Source organism: Ornithorhynchus anatinus, chromosome 7 (genome assembly GCF_004115215.2).
Source record: "Ornithorhynchus anatinus isolate Pmale09 chromosome 7, mOrnAna1.pri.v4, whole genome shotgun sequence".
NCBI lineage: Eukaryota > Metazoa > Chordata > Mammalia > Monotremata > Ornithorhynchidae > Ornithorhynchus > Ornithorhynchus anatinus.
The window spans coordinates 77,322,266-77,343,948 of NC_041734.1; the positions used below are offsets into that span (position 1 = coordinate 77,322,266).

The 21,683-nt window shown below is 49.3% G+C and overlaps 1 protein-coding gene across 1 annotated transcript in view; it reads right to left on the minus strand.

Annotated features, from left to right (window-relative positions):
* CDK15 (cyclin dependent kinase 15) overlaps positions 1-21,683 on the minus strand; it is an 89,077-nt gene that overhangs the window by 26,437 nt on the left and 40,957 nt on the right. The window contains exons 10-11 of the mRNA XM_029068495.2: positions 20,229-20,292; positions 201-249 (exon numbers count right to left, since the gene is read on the minus strand). Coding sequence (XP_028924328.1) covers positions 201-249; positions 20,229-20,292 — 113 coding nt within the window. The remainder of the gene's footprint in view (positions 1-200; positions 250-20,228; positions 20,293-21,683) is intronic.

Here is a 21,683-nt window from a genome sequence, read left to right on the forward strand (position 1 = left end):
TGGACACGATCGGTCATTTCCGGGATGCGGGAAGTCCACAGAATCCCACGGGACTAGAGGAAGTTTGGGACCAAGCTCACGGGGAGCCTCCTGCCTCATGGATTGTGCTTTTTCTGGAAGTGGCCACCCCCAGACCCAGGAAGCCCGGACCTAGAGAACGGGCCAAGCGAAGAGGATGTTTAGCGGATCCAGTTGCTTACCTGTCCCAGGTGAGCTGCAATCCCTGGGGTTCTCTCAGCAGAAACCACTCTGCAAAACCAAGTTCACAGTAAGAGGGAGAGACACTGGACCAGATTCAAAAACTCTCCCCCAGCTCAACCGGCAGGTTTTCAAAACCCATCCCCATTTAAATAAGCGCTTAGCAAATACTATTATTATTATTATTACCCGCCCTCCTTGGGGAAAATCTGGTGTAATTTCCTATCTTTTTTTTTTAGTGGTATTTGTTTAGCGCTTACTATGTGCCAGGGATTGTACTAAGCACTGGGGTGATAATAATGATAGTGATGATATTTGGTAAGCACTTACTGTGTGCCAAAGACTGTACTAAGCACTGGGGTAATAATAATAATACTAATATGGTATTTGTTAAGCGCTATGTGCCAAGCACCGTACAAAGCACTGGGGTGGCTAGAAGCAAATCGGGTTGGATACGATCCCTGTCCCGCATAGGACTTACAGTCTTCATCCCTATTTTAGAGATGAGGGAACTGAGGCACGGAGAAGTGGCTTGCCCCAGGTCACACAGCAGACACATGGCGGAGTCAGGATTAGAACCCAGGTCCTTCTCACTCCCACGCCTGTGCTCTAAACCCTAGGCCACACTGCTTCTCACCATGAGAAGCAGCGTGGCTCAGTGGAAAGAGCATGGGCTTGGGAGTCAGAGGTCATGAGTTCGAATCCCGGCTCTGCCACTCGTCAGCTGTGTGACTGTGGGCAAGTCACTTAACTTCTCTGGGCCTCAGTTACCTCATCTGTAAAATGGGGATTAAGACTGTGAGCCCCATGTGGGACAACCTGATTCCCCTATGTCTACCCCAGCGCTTAGAACAGTGCTCTGCACATAGTAAGCGCTTAACAAATACCAACATTATCATTATTATTATTATTATTACCATGTCGTGAGTCCTGGGCCCACCTTGGTCCTGCCCTAAAGACTTTAGGGTTGGCGATCCGTGGATCGGAATCTGTCAATCAGTAGTATTTATTGAGCATCTACTCCATGCAGAGCGCTGTACAATAATAATAATAATGGTGGTATTTGTTAAGCGCTTACTCTGTGCAGAGCACTGTTCAAAGCGCTGGAGTAGATTTACAGGGTAATCAGGTTGTCCCACGTGACGCTCACAGTCTTAATCCCCATTTTACAGATGAGGTAACAGAGGACCCGAGAAGTGAAGTGACTTGCCCACAGTCACACAGCTGACAAGTGGCAGAGCCGGGATTGGAACCCATGACCTCTGACTCTCAAATCCAGGCTCTTTCCACTGAGCGACGGAGGGCACAGTGTAATACAATCCTTGCCCTCAAGGAGCTTGCAAGTTAACGGAGGGACACAGGCAGTACAATAAATTACAGACGGGAGTAGGAAGCAGTATAAGGCACGCGATACGTAAATAAGAGCTACTGGTTGGAAAGAATAAAGTGGCACAGAAAGGCCGAAGTGACAGTTGGAGGACAGAAGGTGGAGAGATGAAAGATTAATGGGGGAAGGCCTCCTGAAGATGAGATTTCAGCAGGGCTTTGAAGATGAGGAGAGTGGTGGTCTGCCAGATGTCAAGGGGGAAGGAGTTCCAGGCGGGAGGGAGGATGTGAGCAAGACGTGGCCAGTGGGAGAGATGAGAACAAGGACCAGTGGGTAGGTCGGTCTGAGAGGAGCGGAGCTGGGTGGGCTGGGGGGCTGGGGGAGGGAGGCCACTGAGAGCCGCAATGCCCTGGGTCGGAAAGCGCTGCTTGACGCGGAGAGGAACGGGCAGCCGAACGGAACGGATGTATTCCGGACGATGTTTTAAAAAGATGATCCGGGCGGCAGTGAGAAGTTGAGAAGCAGCACACGGAAAGCGCTCGATAAATACGATTGAATGAACGAATGAATTGGGATCGGGAGTCGGAAAGTCACGGGTTCTACTCCCGGCTCCGCCGCGTGACCTTGGGCGAGTCTCGCTTCACTTCTCGGGTCTCGGTTACCTCGTCGGGAAAACGGGGATTGAGACTGTGAGCCCCGCGTCGGACAGGGACTGCGTCTGACCCGATCTGCTCGTACCCACCCCAGCGCTTAGTACAGTACCCGGCACATGGAAAGTGCTTAACGAATATTACTACTATTATCGCTATTATCAAGTTGGGACGGAGAGGGGAAATGCTGGAGGTCGGGAAGTCGACGAGGAGGCTGAAGCAAAGATTCAGGGCCTAAACTAGGTGCCCGAAGGGGAAAGTGGGCAGGGAGCGGCTGGCGCTGAAGTGCCCTTGAGAATAGAATATATCGAACCCATCCAAGGCCCCAGTGATGCCAGCATCATGCCAACAGCCAGCACAGCACTTACCCACCCTTCTCCGTCAACTGCGCACTTAGGTGGTGGACTAATTGCAGCCCCACAGCTCTTATGGAAATAAACTTAGATTCTGCTATCGCTCCAACCCCTCGTCTCTTTTAATACCCGTCTCCCCTTGAGAATTGCAAGTGCCTTGTGCAAAAGGATCGTGCCTATCAACTCTATTTTATTGTGCTTTCGCAAGTGCTTAGTACAGTGTTCTGCACACGGTAAGTGCTCAATAAATATCATTGATTGACTGCTTGATTGGATGCCTGAGCTGACTGAGCTCCTCTTCTCCCTCTACTCCCTCTGCCACCCCCCCTTTACCTCTCCGCAGCTAAACCCTCTTTTTCCCCCTTTCCCTCTGCTCCTCCACCTCTCCCTTCCCATCCCCACGGCACTGTACTCGTCCGCTCAACTGTATATATTTTCATTACCCTATTTATTTTGTTAATGAATTGTACATCGCCTCGATTCTATTTAGTCGCCATCGGTTTTTACGAGATGTTCTTCCCCTCGACTCTGTTTATCGCCATCGTTCTCGTCTGTCCGTCTCCCCCGATCAGACCGTAAGCCCGTCAAACGGCAGGGACCGTCTCTATCCGTTGCCGACTTGTTCATCCCAAGCACTTAGTACAGTGCTCTGCACATAGTAAGCGCTCAATAAATACTATTGAATGAATGAATGAATGAATGAATGCCTGTGAAAAATATCTGGGTCCAAGAACCAAAGTCCAACTGGAAAGGAATCTGTTGCTCCTGGAGTTAGAACCATCTGTGCCAACAATCAATCAATCTATCAGTCATATTTATTGAGTGCTCACTATGTGCAGACCACTGTCCTAAGCGCTTGGGAGAGTACAATACAATAGAATTAGCAGACATGTTCCCTGCCCATTACGAACTTACACTCAATCAATTGTATTTATTGAGTACTTATTTTTTGCAAAACATTGTACTTAGTGCTTGGGAGAGTAATAATAATAGTAATGATGATATTTGTTAAGTGCTTATTAGGTGTCAAGCACTGTTCTAAGTGTTGGGGTAAATTCAAGGTAATTAGGTTGTCCTGTGTAGGGCTCACACTTTTAACCCCCATTTTACAGATGAGGTAACTGAGGCAAAGAGAAGTGAAGTGACTTGCCCAAGGTCACACAGCAGACAAGTGGCGGAGGTGGGATTAGAACGCACGTCCTCTGACTCCCGAGCCCGGGCTCTTTCCACTAAGCCACAGAGTGGAATATAAGAGTTAAAGGATACCTTCCCTGCCCACAGTAAGGCTTGTAGTCTATAGGGAGAAAAAATCGATCAATCAATCAATCATATGTTTTAACTTCTCTGTGCGGAGCATCGTAATAATAATAATGATGGCATTTTTTAAGCACTTACTATGTGTCAAGCATTGTTCTAAGCGCTGGGGCAGATACAAGGTAATCAGGTTGTCCCATCTGGGGTTCACAGTCTTAATCCCCATTTAAGAGGTGAAAGAACTGAGGCACAGAGAAGTGAAGTGACTTGCCCCAAGTCACACAGCTGACAAGTGGCGGAGCTGGATTAGAACCCACGACCGCTGACTCCCAAGCCTGGGCTCTTTCCACTAAGCCACGCTGCTTCTCTACGTGCTTGGGAGAGTACACTATAACAGAGTTGGTAGACACATTTCCTGCCCACAATGAGCTTACAGTCTAGAGGGGGGGACGACAGACATAAATATAAATTAGTACACGAAGGATAAGGACATAAGATGTGCTTTGTTTTGTTGTCTGTCTCCCCCTTTTAGACTGTGATCCTGTTGTTGGGCAGGGATTGTCTCTATCTGTTGCCAAATTGTACATTCCAAGCGCTTAGTACAGTGCTCTGCACACAGTAAGCGCTCAATAAGTACAATCGAATGAATGAAGGGAGCAAATCCAAGGGCAAGGCCAATGAAAAGGAGACTCACGCAGTAAAGATGCTGAAAGAAATTCAGAGAGGCCCCACCCACCCCTACATCCCATTATCAGGGAAGGAGGCCCAGCCACTTTTTTTTAAAAATGGTATTTGTTAAGCGCTTACTATTAGCGCTTAGAAGAGCGCTTGGCACATAGGAAGGGCTTAATGAATACCATAATAATCATTTTGGTACTGTCCTAAGCCCTGGAATAAATACAGATGGGACACAGTCCCTGTCCCACATATGGGGCTCACAGTCTTAATCTCCAATTTTCATATGTGGCAACTGAGGCCCAGAGAACTGAAGTGACCTGCCCACGGTCACTTGCCCAAGGCCCGTGCTCTTCCCGCTAGGCCACGCTGCTTCTCACCTTGAAAATGAGGATAAGATACCTGTTGCCCTTCCTTCTCAGACTGGAAGCCCCAACATCCAAACGGATGATTTCGCAACTACTCCAGTGCTCCAACAGTTCCTGGCTCATGGTAAATCCTCGATAAACACCGTATTAATAAATAAAATGACTCATCGTTAGGCGGCGGAGTGGTCGTGAGCGGGAGGAAGAGTCCCGCCCAAGTCCGCCCCGTGAGGGTCGGACTATTCGGCCCACTCCTCTCACGTAAAGTCGAAACGACACCCGGTCCGAGGTTCTCCGCCCTGTTACAAGTCACGTGTGCCATTAGTCACCTACCCATTTTGCAGCTGGCTAAACTGAGGACCCCTACAAGGGAAAACGATTTGACCCCGGTTCACGCAACAGCTGCGAGGTCTAGTTGGAAACAGATTCCCAGGGACTGGGCTTCTCTAAGCCTTTGGCTCACCCCTAACCGCATTTCTCTCTCTCTTTTGCAGAGAATCTTTGTAAGATTGTCCTGCGATCCATCCTATTGATTATTCCTGAGGTTGCACGGCTCCGATCGATGAGAGTATCCCCTGGAAATCTGGCCCGCGAACAAATGAGCGTTTTTGCACGATGCCAGGCCAGCGGAAGGCTGCCGGCCGGCCTTTTTGATGTCCTCTAAAAATACCGGGCTGGGCATCTCCCTCCCCACTCACCTCCAGAGTGACCTTGAGAGGCTGTTCCCCCTCCCCCACACGTGACTTCCAAAGGATTCACTCAGAATTCTGCACATCTGTGGGAGGGCGTGAGAGGAAAGCCGAATGAGTACTCTGGAAAGTTAAGATGGAAACAAGGCCGAATGGTTTTCTCCCCCGGAAATAAGGGTGTGTACCAGTTGGATGGACCGGTTGGTGTGGTGGCTGATGAGCAAAACGGCGGCCCAGTCAAACTCTGATTTTTATGGGGTCTCAGGCTTCATTTTGATTCTGGAAACATGTTCCGTTTCACCAGCCCTGTAGACTGTAAGCTTGCTGTGGGCAGGAAATGCATCTGTTAAGTTGTTCTCTCCCAAGCACTTAGTACATATGATGCTTTGCACATAGTAAGCGCTTAATAAATACAAATGACTGCCTGACGAGGGTTCTCTGACCATGTGAGCGGTGTCGCAGTGGGTCCTCGAGAGTCAGAATTAGAACCCATGACCTTCTGACTCCCGGGCCTATACTATGGTGTCTCAATCCCATAACAATAATAATCATGGTACTTGTTAAGCATTTACTATGTGCCGAGCACTGTTCTAAGCACTAGGATAGATATAAATTAATCAGGTTGGGGACATGATTCCTAATACCTGTCCCACATGGGCTCACGGTCTTAATCCCCCTTTCTTACGGATGAGGTAACTGAGGCCCAGAAAAGTGAAGTGCCTTGCCCAAGGACATACAGTAGACAAGTGGCGGAGCCGGGTTTAGAACCCATGACCTTCTGAATCCCCGGCTCATACTCTATCCCTACATCATGATTCCAGAACCGCAGTGGGCCAATGCTCCTGAGGCACGGAAAGTGGTTGCCAGATGGCAATAGGCCCCAGTCCCAGGCTTCATTTCTCAACCCACAGACTCCCTGGGGCAGATTTGCCATCTGTGGGGGTGGCGAGAGGGAGATATGCTCCCATCCCATCGTCCGCCATTTGGCCCTGCCCGGGGAAAGACATCAGGTGTGCCACTGCCCAGCTTTGGGGGCAGAAGGGGCAACCACCTCTAATCCACCGAGGCCCTCTTCTTCCAGGTCCCTGCTGGAGCATCCTCTTGCCTCTGCCAGGCAATGCCCCAGATGGGGCTGACGGTCTTAATTCCCATTTTACAGATGAGGGGACTGAGGCCCAGAGCACAGAGGTGACTTGCCCAAGGTCACACAACAGACAAGTGTTGGAGCCGGGATTCCAACCCATGTCCCTGTGACTTCCAGGCCCGTGCTCGAGCCGATAGGCCACGTTACTTCTCCGGCACCCCAGTTAGAGGAGAGATGACGAATGGGGTCCCCTCAAGGAAAGAGGCAGGGAGGGGCAGACCGCACGAGGAGAGGGCCAGCTGCTCACACCAGGAAGAGGGTGTGGTGAATAGTTTGGAGTTCCCAAACCACCGAGAACACGGTCTATAAGGCAATATTTGGGGGTAGGGGGAGAAGATGTTGGAGGGCCACATCTGGATTGAATATTCTGGGGCAGCCAGAAGGACGGAATTAGTGCTCCATCTGTCCTACACTGGGCAGCTGCCTCTGCTCAGTGCCAGGCCAAAGCCAAGCGTCAGGGCGGGCGGTGGCTTCTGCCAAAACCAGGGGTGGGGTGGGATCGAGGCGTTGCGTTGAGAAGCAGCGGACTAGTGGAAAGAAACCGGGCCTGGGAGTCCCGGGGGCTCTAATTCCAGCCCTACCACCTGTCTGCTGTTCGACTTTGGGCGGGTCACTTCGCTGAAGCAGCATGGCGTAGTGGATAGAGCACAGGCTCGGGAGTCAGAAGGTCACGGATTCTAATCCCGGCTCTGCCACTCGTATGCTGGGTGGCCTTGAGCAAGTCACTTCACTTCTTTGGGCCTCAGTTACCTCGCCTGTAAAACGGGGATCGATTCTGTGAGCCCCACAGGGGACGGCGGCTGTGTCCAACCCAATTTGCATGTCTCCACCCCAGTAGGGTGCCTGACACATAGTAAGTGCTAAAAAAAACCTTCATAACTATTCTTCTTATTATTGAGCGATTACTATGTGCACAGCACTATACCGAGCACTTGGGAGAGTACAATACAACATTCATTCATTCATTCAATCATATTTATTACCCGCTTACTGTGTGCAGAGTTCTGTACTTGGGAAAGAACAATACAACAATAAACAGTCACATTCCCTGCCCACAATGAGTTTGCAGTCCAGAAGTGCGGAGACAGACGTCAAGAGAAATAAATAAACTTACAGATATGTAATAAGCGGTGGGGGCTGGGAGGGGAGAAGAGAAAAGGAGCAAGTCAGGGTGATACAAAAGGGTGTGGGGAATGAGGAAAAGTGGGGTTTAGTTTGGGAAGGCCTCTTGGAGGAGATGTGCCTTCGATAAGGCTTTGAAGGGGGGGAGATTTGAGGAAGGAATTTGAGGAAGGAAGGCGTTCCAGACCAGAGGCAGGATGTGGGCCAGGGGTCCATGGTGACTTGAGGACCTGTGAGGAGATTAAATGTTGGTATTTGTTAAGCGCTTACTATGTGCCGAGCACTGTTCTAAGCGCTGGGGTAGACACAGGGGAATCAGGTTGTCCCACGTGGGGCTCACAGTCTTCATCCCCATTTTACAGATGAGGTAACTGAGGCACCGAGAAGTTAAGTGACTTGCCCAAAGTCACACAGCTGACAAGTGGCAGAGCCGGGGTTCGAACCCATGACCTCTGACTCCATAGCGGCCTGAGGAGTGAAGTGTGCCGGCTGGGTTGTAAAAGGAGAGAAGTGAGGTGAGGTAGGAGGGGGCAGGGTGATGGACAGCTTTAAAGCCAACGGTGAGGAGTTTTTGTTTGATATGGAGGTGGGTGGACAACCACTTTTTGAGGAGGGGGTGTCACATGTCACGACGTTTTTGTAGAAAAATGATCCGGGCAGCAGAGTGAAGTATGGACTAGAGTGGGGAGAGACGGGAGGCTGGGAGGTCAGCAAGAAGGCTGATGCAGTCATCCAGGCGGGATAGGATGAATGATTTTATTAACGTGATAGCAGCCTGGATGGAGAAGAAAGGGCGGATTGACAACAGAATCAGCTGAAAAGTTCCATGCCCGTCGTGAGCTTACAGTCAGTACGGCAGTTATTGTTATTATTCCAACCCAACGGGTGCTTGGGTCTTTCAGATGGGGGCTGATTCAGGGGGCAGGACCAGCGTGGTCCAAGTTTAGGGAAAGTCAAGGTCAGTCCTCTGCCTGGCAAAGACAACCGACTGCAGCCAGGAAGTCTGTTGCTCAGGATGGTCAAAGGCAAGACTCAAGGCTCAAGAAGCTATACTGCTTTTTTGGTTGTTTTATGACGATGTTTGTCAAGCGCTTACTGCCTGCCAGGCACTGTTCTAAGCGCTGCGTTAGATACAAAGTAATCAGGTTGGACACAGTCCATGTCCCACATGGGGCTCACAATCTTAATCCCATTTTACAGATGAGGTACCTGAGGCCCAGAGAAGCGAAGTGACTTTCCCAAGGTCACACAGCAGAAACGTTGTGGAGCCGAGACTAGAACCCAGGTCTTTCTGACTCCCAGGCCCGGGCTCTATCCACTAGATCACAATGTTTCTCCATCAGGTTCCCCGGGAGACGGAGAAGCCCACCGTCCCCCAGCATTCTGGTGGACCCTGGAGGGCAGGGAATGTGGGTTTCACCTCTGCCGTGCTCTCCCAAGTGCCGGTACAGTGCTCCTACACTCAGGAGATGCTTTAATAGCCCTGAGGGATTGATTGATGGACGGGTGGGTGGGGCAGGAACGGACCGCCTCTCCCCAAGTTCTGCTTTTTACATCTCCCCCTCCCCGGATCGAACAGGGGAAACATTACTTCGGGGGTCCACACCAGGCCAGATTCAGTCTATTCCCTCTTCCCTCCTCCCCCAGCCGGGGCCCGGCAAGCCCTCGCTCCGCTGGGGCCAGAAGTCAGGCAGAGGATAATTCACTTATGTCCTTTACACGGGTGACTCCGGCCACCCACTCAGTTCTCCTGGCCTTAGGACGGGGAGAGGAAATAATAATAATAATAATTGTGGTATTTGTGAAGTGCTTGCTATGCACCAGTCACTGTACTAAGCGCTGGGTGGATCCAAGCAAGTTGGGTTGGACACAGTCCTGTCTCATGTGGGGCTCTCGGTCTCAATCCCCATTTCACAGATGAGGTAAGCGAGGCCCAGAGAAGTAAAGTGACTCACCCAGGGTCACGCAACAGACAAGGGAAGCAGAGGAAGGACGCTGATATTCCCACAGATCCCCGTCTGCCAATCCCGACCTTACCCGCCTGACAGGGGGCCGACCAGCTGACGAGGTCTTCAGATTTTAAGTTCCTTCAGGACGGGAATCATATCTACCAACTCTATTTTACGGACTCTCCCAAGGGCTTACTACAGTGTTCTGGACACAGTAAGCGCTCAGCCCTACGTGGGACAGGGACTGCGTCCAACCCGATTTGCTTGTATCCACCCCAGCTCTTAGTTCCGTGCCTGGCACATAGTAAGAGCTTAACAAATGCCATTATTATTATTATTATTAATAAACACCACTGAATGATAGCAGGGTTTGGTTAATAATAATTATAATGGACTCGTTAAGCTACTATGTGCCTAGGACTGTTCTAAACCCTGGGGTAGATACAAGATAATAATCGGACACAGTCCCTGTCCCATTTGGGGCTCACAGGCTAAGTACGAGGGAATAGGATATAGTCCTCGCTTTACAGATGAGGAAACTGAGGCGCAGAGAAATGAAGTGATTGGCCTAAGGTCACACAGCATGGAGGGGGCAGAGGTCCTCTGTCTCCCGGCCTCATGGTTTTTCCACTAGGTCACGCTGTTTTCCTCAGGTATTGGTTGAGATAATCAGAAAATAACTACTTATCAATTAATCAATCAATGGTACTTTGCAAGCACTTACTGTGTGGGGAGGCAGTGTGGTCTAGTAGATAGAGCATGTGCCTGGGAGACAGGAGACCTAGGTTCTAGTCCTGGCTTCTCCACCGGCCTGCTGCGTGACCTCGGGCAAATCATTTGGCCTCTCTGGCCTCATTGCTCCCTCCAAAGCACTTAGCACAGTGCTCCGCACAAAGTAAGGTTTCAATAAATACGATTGATTGATTGATCTGTATAAAAGGGGACATGATACGGACCCCCTCCGTGACTTGATTCCCCACGTGAGACAGGGACGATGTCGATCTGTGCTCAGCGCACAATGGATGTCCAGTAAATACCACCCTCACCACAGTAATAGCTCTGTACTAAGCGCTTGGGAGAATTCATCAGAGGTAAGCAGCATGGCCTAGTGGAGAGAGAACAGGCCTGGGAGTCAGAAGGACACCGATTCTAATCCCGACTCCACCACTTGTCTGCTGCGTGACCGTGGGCGAGTCATTTAATTTCTCTGTGCCTCGGTTAGTTCATCTGTAAAATGGGGATGAAGACTGTGAGCCCCATGTGGGACAGGGACTGCGTCCAACCTGATTACCTTGTATCTACCCCAGCGCTCGGAACAGTGCTTGAAAACATAGTAAGCGCTTAACGAACGCCATCATTATTAGGAAAGAGCCGCGATCCCTGCCCTTCTCCATCCCTTCCTGCTTCGCACCAACGCCCACGTCGCCCACGGTCCGAGGACTTCCGACACCGGGCTACCGGTCGGCAACGGATCCTCGGACCTCTGGCCCCCAGAGCCGGACCCACGGGCTCGAGCCCGCTGGACTCGGAGAGCTCCGGGGGCAAAGCCGCTTATCGTGCTTTGGGATTCTCATCTATTCCTGCCTTTGGGAGGGAGACGGGGTATGAAGGGGAGCATCAGCACGGGATTCCAGACCAAACTCAAACATTCTTAGGCTTGGATCCCGGCCGGGCCTACCACAAAGCGCCATCTGTTGCTAATATCCAATTCCTTGTGATTCCCGGCTCCCACCTGCTGGCTGGGAACAGTCTGTGCAGGGATTGGGAAAAATCACTGACCACCGGAAAGTCTGGGCTATACCCATTTGTCCACCTCCAGGCTGGAAGCTGGTGGTGGAGGGGAATGCGTCTTTTAGATCGTTCTATTCTACTCTCACAAAAGCTTCGTCCAGAGCTCTGCACATAATAAGTGCTCAATAAATCCAATACTGACTCCAATCAAAGATATTTCATTCAGTAGTATTTATTGAGCGGTTACTCTGTGCAAAACACTGTACTAAGTGCTTGGAATGTACTTGGGATGTAGATAGTTACTGAGCGCTCCTTGTGGATAGACCATAGGAGTCAGAAGGACCTCGGTTCTGATCCCGCCTCTGCCCCTTGTCTGCTCTATGGACTTGGGTAAGTCACTTCACTTCTCTGGGCCTCAGTTATTTCATCTGGAAAATGGGGATTAAGACTGTGAGCCCTATGTGGGACGAGACTGTGTCCATTCCGATAATAATAATAATGTTGGTATTTGTTAAGCACGTCCTATGTGTCAAACACCGTTCTAAGCGCTGGGGTAGACACAAGGTAATTAGGCTGTCCCACTTGGGGCTCACGGTCTTCATCCCCATTTTACAGATGAGGTAACTGAGACACAGAGAAGTTAGAGAACTAGCGTGGCTCAGTGGAAAGGGCACGGGCTTTGGAGTCAGAGGTCATGGGTTCGAATCCTGGCTCGGCCCCTTGTCAGCTGTGTGACTGTGGGCAAGTCACTTCACTTCTCTGTGCCTCAGTTACCTCATCTGTAAAATGGGGATTAAGACTGTGAGCCCCACGTGGGACAACCTGATTCCCTTGTGTCTACCCCAGCGCTTAGAACAGTGCTCTGCACATAGTAAGCGCTTAACAAATGACATTATTATTATTAAGTGACTTGCCCAAGTTCACTCAGCTAACAAGCGGCAGAGCCGGAATTAGAACCCATGACCTCTGACTCCCAAGCCCATGTTCTTTCCACTAAGCCACCCTGCTTCTCATTCTCATTGCTGCTTCTCACTCTGTGCCAGACGCTGTACTATGCACTGCGTAGATATAAGCAAATCAGGGTTGACTCCATCCCTCTCCCAGTTTCAAACCCCATTTCACAGATGAGGTAACTGAGGCCCAGAGAACTGAAGTGACTTGCCCAAGGTCACAAAGCAGACAAGTGATAAGCGTTTAACAAATATCATAAAAAAAAGAGTTTGTAATATTATCGGGCCCTATGGAATCTTTTGTAAGTCAATCACTGGTCTTTATTGAGCACTTACCGTGTCCTCTAGACTGTAAGCTCGTTGTGGGCAGGGAACGTGACTGTTATATCGTTCTACTGTACACTCCCAAGGGCTTAGTCCAGTGCTCAGCACACAGTAAGCACTCAATAAGTACAATAAGTACATGTAGACGACGCTTCCAGCCTTGTTTCGTTTACACCAAATTCCAGGACTCCTCTTCCGCCAGGCTTGCCTGATCCAGACTGTGAGCCCCATGTGGGACAGGAACTTTGTCCAACCTGATCTGCTTGTATCCACCCCAGTGCTTAGTACAATGCCTGGCACATAGTTAAGCGCTGAACAAATACCATAATTATTATTATAATTTCTCCTCCCTTCAGTAGAAAGGGCACCCCCAGGTACCCTTCCAGATTTTAAAACAGTCTTATTGAGGGCCCATCTCCTCCAAGAGGCCTTCCCAGACTAAGCCCCACTTTTCCTCATCTTCCCACTCCCTTCTGCATCTCCTTGACTTGCTCCCTTTGCTCTTCCCCTGCATCCCAGCCCCACAGCGCTTATGTATATGCCTGTCAATTTATTTATTAATATCGATGTCCGCCTCCCCTCCTCTGGCTGTGAGCTCATTGTGGGCAGGGAATGTTACTGTTTATCGTTGCACTGTACTTTCCCAAGCGCTTAGTACAGTGCACACAGTAAGCGCTTCACATATACGATTGAATGAATGAATGATGATGATGGTATTTGTTAAGCGCTGACCATGTGCCAAGCACTGTCCTAAGCATTGGAATGAATGCCGAACACTAGTAAGCCCTGAACAAATGCCGTAATAGTAACCCTTCAGCTTTCTTGGGCCCAAGTCGCCATCCCCCCGCCATCCCCATCCCCAAAGCGGGCTTGATTTCAGCAGATATTTCTTGAAGAGTTCGAAGGACGCGATAGATTAGATTCCCTTCCCTATGGAGACGGACATCAAAGAGGTCGGGATAAATACTTCGTGCTCACATCAGGAACTAATTGCCAATTTGGCAAAAACCTTCACTAATGTCACGCACTGTTATTTCTAAACCTCTCCCATCCTTGACCCCCAGGAACTAGATGTAAACTTGGAACCATTAGTGTAGAAGGGGAGAAAAAAAAATCTTCTGGTGCCACAAATGGAATTGAGAAGGATTTAAACCCTCTGCTTTTCAGCGCGGTAAAATGAACACAGCAGTCCATTAATGCTAGGATTGGGGCTCACACAGTGTGAGAGCTTTCAAGAAACCATGTTTAAGGAAGCAAACAGAGCCTCAGCAGCAGCCAGAGGAATTGCAGCAAACAAATGAAGACTCACAAAGACAGCAACTATGCCTGTCCCGGGGAGAGGGGGAAAGGATCCCCCCGGGCCCCATCCCTCTTCCCCCACACAACCCCTCACGGCTCTTCCCGATTAGGTTTGCCGATAGGACATGTTCCAGACGTTGGAGCAAATCTGCTGCTCTATCTGGGAAGCCTCGCAAGTTTCAACATTCAGATGCTTTTCCGAACTGGCCCTTGATCCTCGGGCCATCACATAGGGCGCTTTTCCAGGACGGAGTCTGGCCTGCTCCGCGAGACCGCAGGCCAGGCGGTTGGGAAGGAAGCAAGCCCGTGAGAGCCAGAAAAAATTCCATCCCCCACGAAAAAACATCTCCAGAGGAAAAAGAACGACTTTTCTCCCCCTCAGAATTGAAGGGATTTTTTCGTCGGTGCTGCAGAGGAGAACAGGGGAAACTCTTAGCCGGCTCATCTTTCTCCAGACTGTCAGTCAATCGTATATTTAGAGTGCTTACTATGTGCAGAGCACTGTACTAAGCACTCGGGGGAGTACAATACAACAATAAGCAGACACATTCCCTGCCCACAACAAGCTTACAGATTAGAGACTGGTTCTAGTTGGCTCTCCCAAGCTCACAAGTCCTATGACAGGGAATCCTAGTGGCTTTCAAATTTGGTGGCTTTAATAATAATAATAATGATGATAATAATAATAATAGCATTTGTTAAGTACTTACTATGCTCCAGACACGGAGAAGCAGTGTGGTCTAGTGGAAAGAGCATGGGCCTGGGAGCCAGAGGACCTAGGTTCTAATTCCAGGTCTGCCACTTGCCTTAATTTCTCTGTGCCTCAGATTCCTCATCTGTAAAATGGGGTTTAAGACTGTGAGCCTCTTGTGGGACAGGGATTATCTCGTACCTACCCCAGTGCTTAGTACAGTGCCTGGTACCAAGAAAGCACTTAACAAATAAATACAATTATTATTATTATTATGTACAAGGTAATGAGGTTGGACAAAGTCCATGTCCCACATGGGGTTCACAGTCTTAAAACCCCACTAGACAGGTGAGGTGACTGAGGTACGGAGAAGTGAAGTGACTTGCACAAGGTCAAACAGCGAACAAGTAGCAGAGATGAGATCAGACCCCAGATTCTTCTGACTCCCAGGCCCAGGCTCTGTCCACTAAGCAACACAGCTTCTCTAAAGATGAAGGATGAAGATCTGGTCTTTTCTAAACTCCCAGGCTTCCCCAGGACCATGGGTCACTTCTGTCACCCTTAGGAGTTACTTGGGGTGCCTAAAACAGCCCGATCCCACCATCCATCACTTCCCACGGACTCGAGGGGAAAACTGAAAACTCCTGACTCGATCTCCCCTCCTTCCCCTCCTTGCCCCTGACACCCCTCACCTCCCCCCTCCTCCACCACAAGCTGGTTTGTTCTGGAGGCCGACACAGGCCCAGTTCCCGCCAGTTTGATTAATGTGTCTTGGCTAATTGTGTGAAAGACACAGGGCTTTAGCGAGTGTGACCATCTTATTGTTGAGCCAATCACAGAAGCCTCTGTTAGCATGTGAAAGGGAAGGGGGTGTGTGGGGCGGGGGAGGGTTCAGGCCCCCCCGAGTGAAAGGAGCATTTTGGGGGTCACAAGGAACACCCACTTCTTTGAGGGGATGTTTCTATGCTCTACTAAATCTGTAAACCTCTCACTCAAAGCCCTTTCCCCTCCCCCCTCCTTTTTTTCAAGAGATCTTTTTTCCCAGGATGCCGACGAGCAAGACCCTGGCTAGCAGGCCGCTGAATTTCACGTCCCAGGGTTTTTAATATTTCACTTTTATATTTCTGGAAGAGGATCATCCCGCTGAGAGGCTGGGAATCTGGGCTCATCAGATCCCCTCGCTGACACTTGGGTATATCGCTCTGAAAGCTCTCCCAGGAGAAAACATTAAACACAAAAAAAAAAAAGAAAAAGGAAAAAAAGCCCACTTTTCAAAGAGAACTTCTCAATCTGCCCACATCAAAATAAGACAACCGGCCCTTTGAAGTTGAGGACACAGACTCCTCAGCCAGCTTGCAAAATATATAGATCTACATAGACATCCACGGAAAAGAAACCGGCTTTTAAATTGCATCCTCGTCTCACCTGGCCCGCATCAAAAATCCACGACGGCAGTCCCAACCCTTTCAATCGAGGCCTGGAACTGTTGCCTTCAGACTCTACAAGAAGGGAAGTGAGAAAGAAAGGGCTGGCCCAAGGTAAAACTAGAGGTGAGACTGTGGGAAGGGCCGGACTGCCGGGGTGCACTGACGTGTGGAGGCCACTTCTGGATTTCTCATTATTTTCATTGATTTTTGTTAGGCCAGTCGGTCAGTCAGTCGGTCAATTGTATTTATTGAGCGCTTACTGTGTGCAGGGCAATGGATCATAATAATAACGTTGGTATTTGTTAAGCACTTACTATGTGCAGAGCACCGTTCTAAGCGCTGGGGTAGAGACAGGCTAATCAGGTTGTCCCTCATGAGGCTCACAGTCTTAATCCCCATTTTACAGAAGAGGCACCCGAGGCACAGAGAAGTTACTTTTTGAGCACTTATGGTACGCAAAGCACTGCTAAATGCTTGGGAAAGTACAGTGTAATAGAGTTGGTAGGCAGGTTCCCTGCCCGCAATGAGCTTACAGTTTAAAGGGAGGGGCAGATATTAATATAAATGACTACGTTAGGGCTATGGGCATCGATGCTGTGGGACTGAGGGAGGGGTGTATAAAGGGTGCAGATTCAAGGGGAAGATCAATGCGGAAGGGAGTGGGCAAAGAGGAAATGAGGACCTAGTCGGGGAAGGCCTCCTGGGGGAGATGTGCGCTCAGTAAGACTTTGAAGGTGGGGAAAGGGATCATCTGTCGGATATAAAGGGGGAGGGTTTTCCAGGCCAGAGGCAGGATGTGGGCGAGAGGTCGGTGGCAAGATAGATGAGATCGAGGTACAGTGAGTAGGTTGGCATTAGAGGAGCAAAGTGTGCGGGCCGGGATGGAGTAGGAGAGTAGCGAGGTGAGGTAGGAGGCGGAAAAGCCACTGAGGGCTTTAAAGCCAATGGTGACAAGTTTCTCTTCAATGCAGAGGTGGATGGGAAACTACTGCAGGCTCTTGAAGAGTGAGGAAACATGGACTGGCTGTTTTCGTAGATAATGATCCGGGCAGCAGAGTGAAGTATGAAATGGGGTGGAGCAGGGAGAACAGCAAAGAGGCTGATGCAGTAATGAGGAGGGATAGGATCTGAGCTTGGATTGAGGTGGTAGCAATTTGGGTGGAGAGGAAAGGGTGCATTTTAGTAATGTCGTGAAGGTTGAACCAACGGGATGTGGTGACAGATCGACTATGTGGGCTGAATGAGAGAGAGGAGTTGAGGATGACCTCAAGATTACGGGCTTTTGAGACAGGGAGGATGGTGGTGTTATACACGGTGAGGGATGATTCGGGGGGCAGACAGGGTTTGGGTGGGAAATAAGGAGTTATGTTTTGGACGTGTCAGCAGGACATCTCAATAAGGAGGTCCTGATGGCAGAAGGAATACAAATCTGCTGAGAAAGAGAGAGGTCAGGGTGGAGATGTTGATTTGGGGATCAACCTTATAGGGGTGGTAACTGAAGTCATGGGAGTGAATGAGTTCTCCAAAAGAGTGGGTGTAGATGGAGACGAGATGGGGACCCAGAACCGAGCCATGAGAGACAGGAGTTCAGCAAGGAGTCTGGTACAGTAATCGAGGCGGGATAGGCTAAGTGCTTGAATTAACACTTAGAGGGGGAAGGACAGATTTTAGCGATGCTGTGTAAATTGAACGGACAGGATTTAGTGATAGATTGAATATGTGGGTTAAATGAGAGAGAGGAGTCGAAAATAAAATCAAGATTATGGGATTGTGAGACAGGAAGGATGGTGGTGCTGTCTATGGTGATGGAAAAGTCAGGGAGCTGACAGGGTTTGGGTGGGAAGATAAGGAGCTCTGTCATAGTTTGAGGTGAAGGCAGGACATCCGAGTAGAGCTGTCTTGAAGGTAGGAGGAAATGCGAGACTGCAGAGAGGGAGAGACATCAGGGCTGGAGATGGAGATTTGGGAATCATCTGCAGTATGGCTTAGTGGCTGGGGCACGGGCCTGGGAGTCAGAAGGTCATGGGTTCTAATTCCAACTCCGACACATGTCCGTTGTGTGACTTTGAGAAGTCACTTCACTCTCTGGGCCTCAGTCACCTCATCTGTAAAATGGGGATTGAGAGTGTGAGCCCTATGTGGGAAAGAGGCTGTGTCCAACCTGACCGATTAACCTGTATCTATCCCGGCGCTTAGAACAACGCTTGGCACATAGTAAGAGCTGAACAAGTACCATTATAATTATCTGCATAGAGGTGGTAGTTGAATTCATAGGGGCAAATGAGTTCTCCAAGGGAATGGGTGGAGATGGAGAAGAGAAGAGATGGAGAATACCAACAACAATAATAATAATAGTAATAATTATGTTATTTGTTAAGTGCTTACTATTCGCCAGGCACCGTACTAAGCGCTGGGGTGGATACAAGAAAATTGGGTTGGACACAGTTCCTGTCCCGCATAGGACTCACAGTCTCAATCCCCATTTTCCAGATGAGGGAACCTAGGCCCAGAGAAGTGAAGTAACCTTTTGAAGTCATAATCCCCATTTTCAAGATGAGGTCACTGAGGCACAGAGAAGTGAAATGACTTGCCTAAGGTCACCCAGCAGACAAGTGGTGGAGCCGGTATTAGAACCCATGATCTTCTGACTCCCAGGGCTGTGCTCTATCCACAATGCCATGCTGTTTCCCTTGACATGTTCCCTGCCCACAGCGAATTTACAGTCTAGAGGCCTTTCCTGAAAATCTTCCTCCTTCCCAGCCTGGGTCATCCACGACTGCCACTTCAGCCCTTCTCCACCCGCTAAGTCCTTAAAGTCCTCACAACTCTCTCCCCACCACTTATATCATCATCATCATCATCAAATGCCGTCGAGCCGTTTTCGATCTGCAGCGACTCTAAGGACAAGTGTTCTCCAGAATGTCCTATCTTCTGCCATATCTCTAGTCATTCTGGTACGGAGAAGCAGCATGGCCTAGTGGTTAGAGCACGGGCCTGGGAGTCAGGAGGTCATGGGTGAAAGTTTGACAGAATCCCTGACTTCAGCTAAAAATAAGGGCCGGTTTGGGTTTAGCGACAGACACAGTGGGGAAGATGAAATACTGAATCAGAACAATAGGAAAGGCAAAGTTCAGGGTCCAACACATCCAAGGGTAAAGTAGGGGGGTCCGTAGAGGTCACCCAAATCATCAAGAGTCCAGTCACCTCCAAGCTCCCTAAAGTTCTTACATTTTTAGGGAGCGGGCATCCCTGCTGCCCTTTAACTCTGTAAAGCGAAACCACTAGTAAGGCCTGCTCCCTTCCCATCAAGCTACCCTGGGTCTCTGCTGTTAACACATCCGCTGTATGCACCGTGCTCAGCACAAAGTGGGCCCTTAATGAATACCATCACCATCATCATCATCATCTCATGATTTACTACGGTTCCTATAATGCTCACTCATTCATTCAGTCAGTCATATTAATTAAGCACTTACTGTGTGCGGAGCACCGTACTAAGCACTTGGGAAAATACGATACAACAATTAAGAGTGACAATCCCTGCCCATAACGAGCACAGCCTAGAGGGGGGGAAGACAGACATCCGTACAAATAAATAAAATTAGAGATATTTACATAAGTGTTGCCAGGCTGATTGGGCAGGGGAGAACAAAGGGAGCAAGTCAGGCTGATGCAGAAGAGAGTGGGAGATGAGGAAAAGAGGGGCTTAGTCTGAGAAGGCCTCTTGGAGGAGAGATGGGCCTTCAATAAAGCTTTGAAGGTGGGGAGGGGGATGAGTAATTGGCGGATTTGAGGAGGGAGGACGTTCCAGGCCAGGGGCAGGATGTGGGCCGGGGTCAGCGGTGGGACAGGCGAGATGGAGGCCCGGGGAGAAGGTTAGCGGCAGCAGAGGAGTGGAGAGTGCGGGGTTGGGGTGGAGAAGGAAAGAAGGGAGGTGAGGCAGGAAGGGGCAAGGGGATGGACTGCTTTAAAGCCAATGGTGAGGAGTTTCTGTTTGATACGGAGGTAGACGGGCAACCTCTGGAGAATTTTGAGGAGCCTGGCGACATTCCAAATATCCCAATATACTGTGAAGCTTACCTGGATTGTAGTTGGGAAGCTTGGAGACTCCAGGCCATGTGTCCTCAGTAGGAACCCCCAGCACCTACAGTGGGAGACGAAGGGAGAGAATTGAACAGGGTGGAAAACAAAACGGAGGCAAACAGGAAGTTTGAGGGGGTGAGCTGGGAAAGGTGCAAAAGGTTGTGCGGTCAGTCAGTTAATCCTATTTATTGAGCACTTACTGCGTGCAGAGCACTGTATTAAGTTCTTGGGAGAGTGCAATGTAACAATAAAACGGGCAAAAATGAGAAACAGCAAGGCCCAGTGGATAGAGCACGGGCCTGAGATTCGGAGGACCTGGGTTTAAATCTGGCTCCGCACTTGTCTGCTGTGTGACCTTGGGCATTCTCTGGCCTCAGTTACCTCATCTGTAAAATGGGGATTGAGACTGTCAGTCCTATATGGGACAGGGACTGTGTCCAACCTGATTAACATGTATCTACCCCAGGGCTTAGAATAGTGCTTAGCATATAGTAAGTGCTTAACAAGGACCATTATTATTATTATTGTTTATTATCTTGGGCAGTGTAACTAGAATTCCTGATGCTGGAGGGAAACCTCGGGTAGCGGAAACTGGAGAAGCGGATGTGCTATGCCCCTATTTCTCCAGGAAGAGTTTGGGTTCCAGCATCATTCTTAAATTTTCTGTTCCCTGCAGTCAAGTGAGTTTTAACTTCACACTTCTATTTCCTACAGAAATTTCCCAAGGAAACAAATGTCTGTTTTGAAGCTGATGTTTAAAGCAGCTCAAATTTTGGATGGGGTGATCACGGTAGAACCTTCTTCTACAGTCGGTCCCGACACCGCTTTCAAATTTTAGATTTCCTGATCTACTGATTCCCACATAACATCCCAGTCTTCTCAATTAATTAGTCCCTCTGGGAGTGGAAGCTTCTTGAGGGCAGGGAATGGGTCTTGTGCTTCTGTTGGACTTTCCTAAGAGATTAGAGCAGTGCATTCCACCCAGAGGGCACTCAATAAATACCATTACTCTTATGACTAATTATTGAGATCGCAGAACAGGAGAACATAGAGGAACGGAAAAAACCCAGCAAATTTCCTTTGTACTGTGCTCTATTCCCGGCTCTGCCGCTTGTCTGTCTGTCGTGTGACCTTGGGCCAGTCACTTCACTTCTCTGTACCTCAGTTACATCATCTGTAAAATGGGGATTAAGATGGTGAGCCCCATGTGGAACAGGGATTATGTCCAACTTGATTAGTTTGTATCTACCCCAGCACTTAGAAAAGTGCTTGACACATAGTAAGCACTTAACAAATACCATCATTATTTATTATTTATTAGAAGGGGCCCTCTAAACCCTATAGGGAAACGGTATAACTTTAAGGGACGAGCATGGTCTTGGGAGTCAGATGAACTGGATTCTAATCCTGGCTCAAGCATTTCCCTACTACATGACCTTGGGCAAGTCATTT